This window comes from Eurosta solidaginis, chromosome 1 (assembly GCF_040869045.1).
Source record: "Eurosta solidaginis isolate ZX-2024a chromosome 1, ASM4086904v1, whole genome shotgun sequence".
Taxonomy (NCBI): Eukaryota; Metazoa; Arthropoda; class Insecta; order Diptera; family Tephritidae; genus Eurosta; species Eurosta solidaginis.
This window is the reverse complement of record NC_090319.1, coordinates 345,996,830-346,011,575: the sequence shown is the minus strand read 5'-3', so window position 1 is coordinate 346,011,575 and position 14,746 is coordinate 345,996,830. Positions and strand designations below refer to the sequence as shown.

At 35.5% G+C, this 14,746-nt stretch overlaps 1 protein-coding gene across 5 annotated transcripts in view; it reads right to left on the bottom strand.

Moving 5' to 3' along the window:
- Positions 1–13,207, bottom strand: part of Sfxn1-3 (Sideroflexin-1-3) — a 33,143-nt gene extending 19,936 nt beyond the window's left edge. The window contains exons 1-2 of one of the 5 annotated variants that reach the window (XM_067762513.1): positions 13,085–13,207; positions 5,162–5,582 (exon numbers count right to left, since the gene is read on the bottom strand). In XM_067762513.1, the coding sequence (XP_067618614.1) occupies positions 5,162–5,501 (340 nt within the window). In that variant the 5' untranslated portion in view covers positions 5,502–5,582; positions 13,085–13,207. Of the gene's footprint in view, positions 1–5,161; positions 5,583–6,503; positions 6,635–12,712; positions 12,971–13,084 lie in introns of those variants that run through there. The other 4 variants (XM_067762512.1, XM_067762510.1, XM_067762511.1 and 1 more) reach the window with 4 other exon arrangements.
- Between the last annotated feature and the right edge of the window lie 1,539 nt (positions 13,208–14,746).

Sequence of the window (14,746 nt, the reverse complement as noted above, 5' to 3'; positions counted from 1 at the left end):
CACCCTTTTTAAAATACTCATTAACATCTTTCATTTGATACCCGTATCGTACAAACAAATTCTAGAGTTGACCCTGGTCCACCTTTATAACGATATCTCGAAAAGGCATCCAACTATAGAACTAAGGCCCACTCCCTTTTAAAATACTCATTAGCACCTTTCATTTGATGCCCATATCGTACAAACAAATTCTAGAGTCAACCCTGGTCCACCTTTATAACGATATCTCGAAAAGGCGTCCACCTATAGAACTAAGGCCCACTCCCTTTTAAAATACTCATTAAATAAAATACTCTTTAATACCTTCCATTTGAAACCCATGTCATACAAACACATTCCAGGGTTACCCTAGGTTCATTTTGCTAAATGGTGATTTTCCCTTATTTTGTCTTCATAGCTCTCAGCTGAGTATGTAATGTTCGGTTACACCCGAACTTAGCCTTCCTTACTTATTTCATTTCTCTTTAAAATTGGTTTATGCTAAGCAAACTTCAAGCCCAGCAGAAAATTTGATTGGGGTAAATATCAAACATTGTTTAGAAAACATTAAGATTATAAAATTTATTTTACTGGATGTAATCTACCTACATGCCATTTCACGGTCATACAGATTGCAACTTAGCGATAAGAGATGCACTTTGGACTTAGAAAAATATTCATTGAGTCATCTATAAGTTCACGAAAATATTGAGATAAGGACGTTGATGCTACACATACTTATGTAGGGACGAAATCTTGAAGATTTCGTGCAAAAAATAGTGCGGCTAATCCCGAAAAAGAGCGGTCTTCGATTGATGTCTTTTGTCTACATTGGGGCATAATTGATCCCCTCTAGGCCCTTTTGGGTACAGTTGGGATCACGGTTCCCACTGTGATCCATTTGGACCAAAAATGGTCCTTTCCAACTCTATTTGGTCCGCTGGCCCCTTTTTCAATTTTGATCCGTTTTAGGCTGTAATCAAAATTGTTCAACAATGCACACAAAATTTTCCACACCTTCAAAAATTTGTCTGTCGATGTTATATCATCAATATTAAGCACGTTTTGAGTAATTTTAGGTACAATGATTATATCCAAATATAGGATATTTAAAAGGTTTCAGTGTACATAATTTAGAATACTAAGTATCTTAACCCAAGAAATTTTTTTATTGAAGTCAGGCAGACATTTTTTTGAAAGCGATAACTTTACAAAGGCTGAACGTAGAACTGATATAAATGCTTTGTGCCAAATGATTCCCTTTTGGAAAGCAGGACCCGAGAAACATGAATAATAAAATTGTTAATTATTTATTATAATAAGTAATTCTCAGTTGACACTCTTAAGACCTTTCAACGGTTAATCTGAGGACTGTGGCTAAATCCAATAAATGTGAGTTTTGAAAGGTACATTTTTCTCTAACACAAATTATATGGAAAAAAAGTGTACATTTCAAAACCCGCACTTACTGAATCTAGGCCCATAGACGGGAAAATTGAAGCATGGGGCTGGAACACCCAGCTATTGGGAACAATGTTTTTTTAACTTTTAGGATTGATTTTAAGATAAAATTGATACAACCGAGCTCTGGAGAAATTTAGTTTAAAAATAAGATTTTTATTTAAACAAAACAGAATTAGTTTGGCTTATGGCACGGAATTTCTTCTTAGGGTTTTCGTTAAAACATATATTTATATAAGGCTTTTTGTTAAAATAAAAGTGTGTGTGGCATTGTACTTTACAACAATCTGAAATTAAAGATTTTACAGCGAATTCGACACATTTGTGATTTGCCAAATTGTTTGTAAGCCAATTAATGAATACAAAAAATTGGTTCATTTCTTTGATATTTGGTCCTTTTTTCGATGAATTTCGGTCCCAAATGAAAACATGGTATGGCAACCGTGGTTGGGATTAGTCAAGTTGAAATCTATGTAGCCCATTTTAAGAAACATAAAAAAAGCGACAAAGAAGCGAGCTAAATAAAAAAGATTGTAGGCGATTGATTCGAATTATTTAAGAAAAATACGGAGCTCTATACCGAACCTAAATGACTTTGACCATATTGTGACGAATATTAGCATCATTAATTGATTCACATTACCCGAAACGGTATAATTTGGAGACATTGCATAGACGAAAAAGCTTCACAAAATTCTAGTAGGTCACATTCACCACTTACCACAGCAGAATTTGTTAAACTACCACTGTCTGTATTTGTTATTTAATAATTATTTGTACACTTTTTATTCAGCTAATGTGTTCAGAATTTTAACTTTTACTCACTAAAACTGCAATCAGTGTATTTCTGTGCTTATATTATGTTAAAAATTGTGTTCAAGTTTTTGGTGTGGTGAAAGTGACCTACTAGAATTTTGTTACGCTCCGCTGCTTTCCACTGAAGTTCGCGCATGCAACATCTTTATATTCAAAAACTTTTGACATTACTAATCAGATACTAAGTAAATAAAGGCACAACAATAATAAAGTAAGCTGCCACTATTGTGAACATCACATCAATCATCATTTACCCACATACATGCAAGGCAGCAGAAAGATGCTCGCAGAAGTAGTACTCACATATACGCACGCATATGGATACAAACTACAAATATACATGCACATATATGGATGATACCCAAGCATGAATTTGGAGAAGTTACCAGACCTTAGGAGAAATGGGTGGACGAGACAACAGAGAGTATAAAAGCAGGAAAGCTGAGTAGTTCAGAATCAGTTTGATTTAAGCACGCTACTGGTTGGGAAGTATAAGTGTTATTGTGAAGTATTTTCAAGTAGTCTAATAAAGACCATTTTGCATGATTGAATATTGGAGTTATTTATTCAACAATTTAGCGATACGAACGTTAGTAGAAAGTGTAAAACAAGCGGAGTTTGTCAGAAATTGTTACAATATGTTCCATTTTTGTTGACCCATATCTCTTGGAATGAGTTGGCGACTTAATAATATTTTTACATAGATGTATCTAAAATTGTTAGCAAGCTTTAATATTGCGTTTAAGATATACATAAGCTGGTACAATACGAAAACTAACACTTTTTGATGAGAAAAGAGATTACTCTACATCCGTTCCTATATGAGTAAAAAGGGGATTCGTCCTATAGTTCCCGTTCGGGTATGAATTGGTACAATTAGTCTCTTCATAGGACATGCTCAAACAAAAGGGAACAGTTCAACGCATACAAAGGGATCAAAACTGGCATTAGTCGCATACTCATTCGCGACTCATCCCGGACTCAACCTAGACTAATCGCATTTTTTGCAGGGTTCATACGATTTATTCCATACTATCCATGAATTGCTCCATGTGCATAAATGTATGTATATGTGTGCTTCTATTGAGTGTTCACAAATCTTGTAACCAGCCACTGAACCTGATTAAGGTTCAGTTGGTCTTACTTATGTATGACTATCAATAGAAGTTTGACGCGTCCAACGCTTTTAATTAATTGTCTGATCAACGCCCTATATTGATGAGGAGTGTGATGACTAGTACCTAGGACCTACCTAATTATTTTATAAATTTTAGTATTATTATTAATTCATGTAAGTATTGTTTTCAATAAAACCGTTTAACTTAAAAATTTTTTTTTAATTATTTTATTTTTAAGTTTTTAGTCTTTGTTTAATTGCCTATTATTCTATTTAGTTCATTAGGGATTCATTATTACAAAGACTCTTTCCTGACAATTTGTTACAATCTAAGTCCTCAATACATAATCCTTCCAAAGACTTTACTCGACTCTGCGCCACATATGCTTGTCGCTCCTCCAACTCCAAAATATTTTGAATATCTATTTTTGAATATCTCGATCTTTTCGCCACCTAGCGGCGATTTTGTTCATAGGTCGCTTTCTATTCCTGTGTGTATTATGTGTTCCAATTATGAACCAAATCGGACCACAAATACGACTTTTGTGAATATCTCGACCCTTGCGTCACCTAGCGGCGATTTTTTTCTTATTATTGCATTGTTATCGGGTTCTGAACTATATTCCAAGTTTCAAGCTTGTAGCTTATCGGGAAGTTACTTGAATTTCAATTACAAAATTCGTGCCAACCAGCCTGTCAAGTCAAGCTAAATAAAACCGTTTAAAAAATAAATTAATATTTAATAACTATTTTTACTAACGGCGGCCACCGTGGTGTGATGGTAGCGTGCTCCGCCTATCACACCGTATGCCCTGGGTTCAACTCCCGGGCAAAGCAACATCAAAATTTTAGAAATAAGATTTTTCAATTAGAAGAAAATTTTTCTAAGCGGGGTCGCCCCTCGGCAGTGTTTGGCAAGCGCTCCGGGTGTATTTCTGCCATGAAAAGCTCTCAGTGAAAACTCATCTGCCTTGCAGATGCCGTTCGGAGTCGGCATAAAACATGTAGGTCCCGTCCGGCCAATTTGTAGGGAAAAATCAAGAGGAGCACGACGCAAATTGGAAGAGAAGCTCGGCCCTAGATCTCTTCGGAGGTTATCGCGCCTTACATTTATTTTATTTTAACTATTTTTATTACTATCTGTCATTCCTTGCTTAATAAATTATATTAGCACAATAGTAGTTGCCAAAAAAAAATGTAAAGTTATGCTTTATTATTCAAATGGGGTAAATTGCATTTTTTGACCAACCTTTTAAATTTTTATTGGGATGCATAATCCCCATGGTATTGAAAGTGTTAAAACATAATTGCTATACTAACATATTAAGGATGTACATTAGAGTGGGTCGATTTGTATGGACGAAAGTTAACCGATATCGCCCCATCGATTTTTCGATAGGATTTGGGCTCAGGAAAAAACGTTTCCACTACGCATACCCAAACAAATAATTTTCGAGCCTGCGAAATTTCATTTTTTTTTTACTTTTTTCGACTTTAATTTTTAAGGTTTTTCATGACCTACTAAAAATTGTTTTTTTTTTTTTCAAAACACTGTTATCGCCAACGTCTTTAGCGGACATTTTTGGGTCAGACAGGGTTTACATGAAAATTTTACAATCAAATCAAAATTTTTTCGCAGGCTCGAAAATTATTTTTTTGGGTATACGTAGTGGAACTTTTTTTCCTGACCTCAAATCCTATCGAAAAAATCGATGGCGCGATATCGGTAAATAAATCCACCCAGTCTAATGTACATATATAAGTATTCCACACATACTACATACTTACATCCTGTAATTAAGGTATTCATTGGCACTTGTGCCGACATGCGTCCAATGATAAGAGATTTTTCGCCAGTTTCCGGATGAAATGCAGAATCATACAAATATTTGGCGCGCCACAAATCTTCAACACTACTACACTCCGGAACTGGTTTACCGGCACGATAATTGTGTACAATACGTTTTGCACGCTCCAACTCCTCATGACTGGCCAAGATGTTGAGCGGATTGGTGAGCAGGAAAAAATGTTTAGCACGATTTATGTATGTGCTTTGGTCATATTTTGGTTGATCGATATCGATGGATGGCAGTGGCGCAACGGCCTCGTTTATTGTAGCTTTTGACATCTTTGATAGGCTTATTTTATCTAGATAATATGTAGTGGCAGTGGGAATGTGCGGGCGGAGCGGCTAAGTATGTTAGTGGCGCTAAAAGTAAAAAGGATAAATAGAAAAAGTAATTAAGTAAAATCTATTTGGAGCGTTTAGCAAATATAAATGTATATAAATAAACTTATATATACTGGTTTGTAAGAATGTATGTAGGCACATGTCTAAATATATTGTATTGATCAATATTTGAGCATGAGTCTGCGAAATATTTCAGTTGGAGGCTGATTTGTTTTTGCTTCAATTATTTCATACGCTTAGGCACATACAGACATATCTCTTAACGAAATTGCTACATACACGCAGTATATTGGTATATATACCCTGAAAAAAAAAAATTATAAAATACTAAAAAAATCTATTTCGGAATAGTTAGCTATTAATTAGTTGTAAAATCATGTATCGCTGCCATGGCAACCATTGAAACTGAGAAATTGAAAAAAAAAAAAATATAACCAAAACAATTCTAAGCAAGGCGAACTCAGTACCAGTAGTGGAAGTCGCTAACTTTTTTAACCACATTTGCCATCGCTTTATTTGCGAATCGATAACTATAACGATTTCGTTATTCAGTAACTATTTTGTATCGATATTTGTTTATCGACGATCAGCTGTATTGTTAAATAAACGCCAAGTAAATTGGCTGCGTTAAAAATCACGAAATTAATTAAAAAAGAAAATCGGAACTTTAATTAAATACTTTCAAACACGAAAAGCTGCTTTATAAATCAAATGGCATTTGAGTACTTGGCGTACGTTTTATCACAAGATGAAGAATTACTAAGTCCGTCGCTAGTGGGCAGACACCTTCTTAGAGAATTAGATAACCCATCCTCTTGAATGCAACGGAGTTTCGAAAGCTGTACCGACTAACCCCAGACTTGGCTCATGATATCATTTCTCAACTTGATGGTCAATTAAGGGGAGAAAAAAAAAAGAAATTAATACCGATTTACTTACCTTTTGTTAAAATATGTAAAAACTTGCACAATAATGACTTTTAAAAGCAGTTAGTATACGGAATTTACTTATTTTTGGCATTCCTTTTGTTCTTTTTGCATTTTTGAGGTTTCGTTAAGCTGTGCTGCCACCTTTCTACTCTTAAAACGAAATTTAAATGTCATTTATTTCGAGTCGTTAAAACTAAATTAGTGTATAGTACAATCGATAAGGCAAGCGACAAAATCGTTAATTAAAATCTCGACAAATTGCATCGTTATAAGATAGTGAATTCCACTACAGGTGGTGTTATCTTATCAGCTGACTACTTCATCCTGATAATTTCCAAGCAACGCCTTTGTTCAGCAATATGTCAGTTAATAGAAATCAATGAAAATTTTCTTCCTTGATTCTTAGTCAAAAAATAATCAGGCAATCAAAAAAATGGTAAAATATAAGAAAATTATTTCCTTTTCACGGCAAATTGCACAATAACTATAAACTGTTCATAAAAAATTAATTGTCCAGACCTGATTTCATGCATCCACAATAAAAAAAAGTGGCCAGCTTTTAGTTGGATTTAATGAATCGCAGCTAATCCTACCTCTGGGGCATACACCAGAAAATGACATTAGAGTCAGAGTCAAATAACAGAGACCTTCGAAATCTAGATCATAGGCTGGCATGATCAGTCCCCGATCGCGAGTATATTTTTGCATCTTAACGGCTGACGGGTGGCGACGAAGTTTTCATACAGCGATTTGATGATAATTATCGATTCATTGGCAGCGCAATACTTTTCGGATAGAGCCAAAGGAAAATATTTGGGATTTGGGTAATTTCCAGGAGGTTTAAAGTTATCATGTACAGTGGCGATTTATTACATTTCTCTAACTCGCTGGGCTAGGTAGGATGACGATCAACATTAAACACCCTATCAAAAATCAATACCTTTGTTATAAAATAAACCTGACTTGGCAAATACTTGAGACATTCGATTTCCTCTAACAGTAGTCCAATTAAATTTGCAGTTTTTATTAGAGCTTACGATTTCTTCTCGAACACAAGCGAGATTTTCGAGTAATTCGAGATTCGAGAATCTCACGAGCCTTACTAATAATTCGAGAATCTCGCGAACCTTACGAGTAATTCGAGATTCGAGAATCTTGCGAGAAGGCGAGACTCGCGAGAAATCTCTTCTCAAACATGTTAGAGAAATCGTAAGCTCTAGTTTTTATGAGCCAAAGAGCAATTTGTGTTAGAGGCGATGGTAACACTTCACAATTCATCAGAGTTGCTGACATTTGCGGACACATTACATGCAGGACGTATATAGCGTGTAGGGAATGATTTTGGATATGTAAGTATTACAATCTTCAGATTGAGGTTGTGCCAGAGCGACACGCGTTTCTGTGTGAAGTTTGCATTCCTCTACAGCGAGTTTCGTACATTGAACTCTGAGAACGTGATTTTCTTGACATATATCAGACCGATCGATGTGGATGAGGCTGAGGGTCTTTTTATACTCTCTTAGCTCAACCGACTAAATTTTTGTCTGTCGGATACCTTCGCAAGCACAACGAAAACTCATTTGTTTGTTTGGACGCCCGTCTGAAAAATTTAACATAAACTGTTTACTCAGCATTTTCATTTCTGTCCTCTATGTGGAATATATACTTCATAAGGAGACGATGGTTAGTGGCAGTTCAGAGCGCGGTGTTTTGAAAGGTCAGCAGCATCCTCTAGTTTCTTTTAAGCAGCACAACCATGCCCAGAACGCGTAGCACACAAGTGGCTGGCCAGCGGATTAATAATTGACGTTGATTTACAGTCATACATAAATAAGGATGTCGAAGACCGTATCAACTTAAGCGAGGCGTAGAAGGACTAGGGAGATAGTCGTTAATTTTAAAGTATAGCTCATCGATGGAATCTCCAGGGTCCGTTACCATTCTCGTGCAGTCATCGGCATAGGAAACAATAGTGACTTTTTTTGGTGGGGCGGGGAGCTACTTTACTTGCTCCTTGCTACTCAGACAGCTGTGTCACTCCTAATAGCTGGCGTCTTAATATGGCAAGTACAGAACACAAGCTCACCATCTGCTCAATCGTTTCCTCCTGCACTTCCGCACTTCATACATGTGCTATTACTAGCGACAGCGCATTTTAAAGAATGTGTTGCCTACAGTTACCGTTTTTCAGTAATAATATTCACTTTGTTCACGTCTTCCAAGCTTGGTTTATCATGCGCAACTCTTGCCTCAAGCTTCGAGAATGCCGGCCTCCTTAGCTTTCTCGTTGTCATCTTGGCCACAATATTTATGTAGATTTCCCTCTGTTCTAATCCTTTCTAGAGATTGTTCACACTTTAACACACTTGTAAGTGTTGTGTTATTTGAGATTCAGTCCACTGCTTGTGAATCGTCTTGTCCGCCGTTTTCGCACCCTTGCGTCAACCGCCCACCTCTACTGTGGCTCTAAGAGCCCCATCGAAACGCAGTCACGGTATCAGACGGAACCGCTGCAGCAGACGTCACGTTTGCAATGCATATACTACGCCCATGCCTATGTATATTTGTGTGCGCACTCATAATAAAAAACCAATCACTTTGCACTTAGTTTTATGAAGCATTTTCAGTAAAAAAAATGCAATTTATTTTAATTAATTTACATTTTTATACATTCGCATTTGGAATAAAATTTTAGGATATTGATTTAAAATATTTGTGTGGGCGGTTTGAAAACAAACGACTCTTATCATACTCTATGTGAAATGTTTGAGAGTTTGTATTTTGTATGCGAGGATGCTTGTATGTATATGTGGTGTGCATTTGATTAAATCAGTTGGGTGTCGGCAAATGTTTAATGGGCGCAGAATCTATATATCAGCTATATCAACTATAAATTTAATGAAGAAACAAGTAAAGGTGTCTAAGTTAGGGTGTAACCGAACATTATATACTCAGCGTGAGCTTCAATTGTACATTTCATTTCAGATAAATTACTTCTCTACATAACACGTGGCACCGCCCGTTTAAAAGAAAATGCCTCCCCATTTTCTTCATATATGTAATACTTCTATATCACTACTACTGAACTGTGCAGCCTGTCAAACATCACAGTACAGATATACAACGAGAGAAGGGGACAAAATCTCAAGGATGTCGTTAAATTTTTCTAAAAAAGGGGCTTAAATATATGTACATTTCAACAAGCGGCCACCGTGGTGTGATGGTAGCGTGCTCCGCCTATCACACCGTATGCCCTGGGTTCAACTCCCGGGCAAAGCAACATCAAAATTTTAGAAATAAGGTTTTTCAATTAGAAGACAATTTTTCTAAGCGGGGTCGCCCCTCGGCAGTGTTTGGCAAGCGCTCCGGGTGTATTTCTGCCATGAAAAGCTGTCAGTGAAAACTCATCTGCCTTGCAGATGCCGTTCGGAGTCGGCGTAAAACATGTAGGTCCCGTCCGGCCAATTTGTAGGGAAAATCAAGAGGAGCACGACGCAAATTGGAAGAGAAGCTCGGCCTTAGATCTCTTCGGAGGTTATCGCGCCTTACATTTATTTTTATTTATTCAACAAGCAGTGTTGCTTCTATGAATATTTTATATTACGCTATTTCGTTCTCCAAATGAAAAAGTAAGCTTTTGTTTTCCATTAGTATTATAAATTTTTATTGTTTTAAGAACTCTGCAGAATAGCATTACCGATTTGTGCTGAGTACGCAGATATACGTATGTAAATGAGCTCTTAGTGACCACAAAACGACAAAAAAAAAGCAAATAATGCCAACTGACAACTACGAATTTCTCATGCCCAGAATTAACAGTTACAATGTATGCGTAGGCGCCACGAATGGCATAAATTGAAAACAAATCTAGTTAGCGGTCGTAAGATTTAAAGCTGTTATAAGCAAATTTAATATCAAAATATCGAAGCGTTGTTTTTTGTGTGATAAAAAGAGAGACACATTTAATAATATAGGCTTGCATTCGTGAGTATTTTGCAGAAAGTGAATTAGTTAAATTGTGCAATTTTTCTTTTAACTCGTTGTCTACTAGTAGCCTTAAAAAAATAGCGAGGTAATAGATTTTGAGTTAGCAAATGTTTATGTTAACACGATGTGGGTTGTGCTGTATATGTGGACAATGTTGCTGGAAATGCTGGCTATGTTGGAAAAAAATTTACAAAATTGATATTATTTCAACACCAATAGCAGCCAGCCCAGTACTCATATTTTGTTTGCTTCACCAAAAATTTACTTCATTAAAAAACTCAAAATAAGTAAAATTTTGAAAACGTGTATATATCGTTTGTTCAAGCTAATTCACTTTAAATTATTTTTAAAAACGTTTAAATAAATGCTTGTTGGGATGTATGTATAAGCATATTTTTTTACATGTATATTTGAATTTTTTTCAGTTCAAAAATATGAATACTTCGCCTTGTTTTTTTTTTTACTATTTATGTAAATAATGTACTTTTTATGGCTGCAGCACATGTTTAAATAATAAGTACATCAAGCCTTGTATTGTATTTGTCGGCCTTTTCATTGTTTAATCGACTGAAGTGAGATTTTATGACAATTAGTATGCAGAGGTTCGGTAAAGGGGATAGTGACCCGTTGTTACCCCTTTAATACTTTTTTTTACACACGATATAAAATTCAATAACACTAACACTAACGCGCGTGCGCAGAACATACATTTGCACAGTTTCAGCAAATAATGATTGACAGAAAATTTGCATATTAGGAAGATAGGAAGGTATTGATATAGAAGTATTATATATATGATTTTTTCTTACAATAAAACTTGATAAGTGAAACATCATTGATTCAAACCAATTTTTTGCTAAGTTATAGCTTATTATTCTAGTCTACGACCTTTTTAAACTTGTTTTATATCTAAGTTGCCGTGGTCTTTAACCGACCCCGTCCATTTTTACTAGAAATATTTTCTGCTATAAGGAAACTATGTGTACACTATTTCATTACCATATGTTAATTTTTCTTCGAGTTATGGCTCACGAAACATAGAAAATTGCTTGGTCATAAATGGGGCGGTGCCACACCCATTTTCAAAAATTTTAGTGTTTTCCAATTTAATGGTACAACTCAATTTAGAAAGTAAAATTCTATTGATACAAAGCTCTTTTTCGCTAAAATATAGCTTATTATTTTCGTCTACGAAACTTTTAAAAATCTTTTATATAAAAGTGGGCGTGGTCTTTAACCGATTTCGTCCATTTTTTCTAGAAATATTAATTTAATTAATTGTATTACGATTCGTTAATTTTTCTTCGAGTTATGGTAGGTATAAATCCCATTGATATAAAGCTCTTTTTTGCAAAGATATAGCTTATTTTATTCGTCCAAGACCCTTTTAAAGATCTTTTATATAAAAGTGGGCGTGGTCTTTAACCGATTTCGTTAATTTCTCTTCAAAGCATTCTTTATAGTAAAGGCAACCTCTGCCTAATTTTGTTACGATAGGTTTAACGATTTTTGATTTATAATTAATATTTGTAAAATTGATTTTATCACAAGTGGGCGGTGCCACGCCCATTTTAAACATTTTTTCAAACTTTTATCAAGAGTCTCAATATCAGTCCACATGTCAAATTTCAACATTCTAGGTGTATTATTTACTAAATAATTAGGTTTTTTGTGTTTTCCAAAATGTTATATATATAAAAAGTGGGCGTGGTTATCATCCGATTTCTCTCATTTTCAATACCAATCCCTTCTAGATAAGCTCGTGTACCAAATTTGGTGAAGATATCTCAATATTTACTCAAGTTATCATGTTAAGGGACAGACGGACGGACGGACATGGCTGAATCAAATTTTTTTTTGGATACTGATGATCTGATATATGAAAGTCTATATCTATCTCGATTCCTTTATACCTGTACTACCAACCGTTTACCAATCAAAGTTAATATACTTTGTGCGCAAAACACGCTGAGTATAAAAACCCGGATGAAAATCGGCACATGGCTGTATATATGTACATATGTCTGTATATGCGTATCAATTATTTGCGCTCGCAAGTTGATTTGTTGCTTATCGCTAAAGAATGTAAATAATATCAAGGTCTATAAAAAAAATTGTAATAAAACATATTAAAATGTTATAGATAGACACATTTTTTATATGCAAAATCACATACATACGTACACCCAAATCTTTACATACACAACACTCTTTTTTTTTTAGAGTACCTACATATAAATTCAGTACAAATATAACATTAGCCATTAAAGAGAAAACAATCACCTCCTATTTACCAGACTACGTTTTTTATTGTTTTAAGTTAATTCACGTGTAATATTGAATATTTTATTAATAAATATATATATATGTATTTTCACACTCCGCCGTTCTTCAACACTTCTTTCTAAATTATGTACGACGTTGCGACGTTGCTTTTCAAACACAATTTCTCAACTTTTTCAGACGCCGTTCTATGGAAAACTGACAGCTGAGCGATAACCAGTCTAAACGCAATCGCATAAATTCCAAACGTTAATACCTACATACATACATTTATACTCGTATTTCATTGTTGCTGTAAAATAGTCAAACAGACGTACATACCTTATGTTCAAAACCCAACAACCCGGCGGTTGCGCTAACTCACATTCCCATCCACGTTAAAAGCTATTCATCAGTTGTTGTTCCGTAAGAATGCGCAAAAGTTGGGTAAAGTTTGGAAAGCTTCAGAGCGCTCCTCTTCTTCTCAACTCACTGAAAAAAAAAAACAATGACAAAGAGAGAACAACGCTTATATGATATGGTGAAGCCAACCAACCCAGCAGTAAGATGTGTTGTTATGCAGCGTCTATTTGAATAAGAACTAAATTCAAATCCACTCAAGTCGGCAATGATTTTTGAACGGCAGTGATCGAGGTTGTCCAATTTGCAAATCATAATGATCTAAATTGAGCCCTGAAAAGCGGATGGATGGCCTCATACTTAAACTGTTGTGTTGGGGCTTCGTTCTGGCGAAGAGCATGTCACTAGTTAAATCATCACTATATATTAGGGTGGGTCGATTTGTATGGACGAAAGTTAACCGATATCGTACCATACATTTTTCGATAGGAATGGGGGTCAGGAAAAACAGTTCCACTACGCATACAAAAAAAAAAAAAAAAAAAAAAATTCGAGCCATACGCAGACATCAACATATTCCAACGAATTAAAACGCAGCGGCTGCGCTGGCTAGGCCATGTTATGCGAATGAGAGATGACGCTCCGGCCAAGAAAGTTTTTCTATCGGAACCCGCCTATGGAAGCAGAGGTAGTGGGCGGCCCCCACTCTATTGGAAGGACCAGGTGGAAAACGATTTAAACTCGCTTGGCGTGACCAATTGGCACAGGTTAGCAGAGAGATGGAGCGACTGGCGCACCTTGTTGGTCGGCCATAACCGTTTAAACGGTAAGTAAACAAGTAAAGTTCGGTTTCTAGCAAGAAACACTTAGCTCGGTTCCAAAAAATAGATTTCTGCACGGGAAAACGTCAGGTCATATTTCGGCTCCAAATCATATATGGGGTAAGGTATCCCAGTGTACCAGTAACATGTTTTATGTACAGCTTCGATAAAACTTTGTAGAATTGTTATACTATTGAACCTCAGCTTTTATGCCCAGAAACGAAACAACAACAACAAAACCTTGCCTAGATATTAAATCGTATTATTAAATATAGTTATAAAGTGCCTTTCGTAGCATTTCGTAGTTTTCAATGAACATTAATAAAGGTCGAAAAAATAGTTTACCTTGGATTTAACTGTCTCTTTACCTACAATGAAAATGTGTCTGCCTTGCAGATGTCGTTCGAAGTTTGTAGGAAAAAAATTAAAAAAGGGCAGGACGAAAATTGAAAGAGAAGCTCGGCTTTAAACCCCTTCAGAGGTTATCGCGCCTTGCATTTATTTATTTTTATTCATGATTATTCATTAAAAATTGTATACAAAACTAAGAAATTCTTACTTATCGCAAAGAAACTTGCTTCAATTTAAAGAAAATATTTTTAGGAAATGTTTTCCAAATTTTAGATAAGTGTTTTTTTTTGAGTGTACGCCACCTACGCAAAGGGGTTTTGGCCCCTTACACCTGATTTTGAGGGTGTCTCCAAAAAACCAAGTATGGAACTTTTCAAAACTTCGTGTAGTCGAGGCATGTTCCTTTAAAAGTGAAAATATCGTCACAGAGTGTAATAGGAAATTTAGGTATTCACTGTGAATTCGATATTGG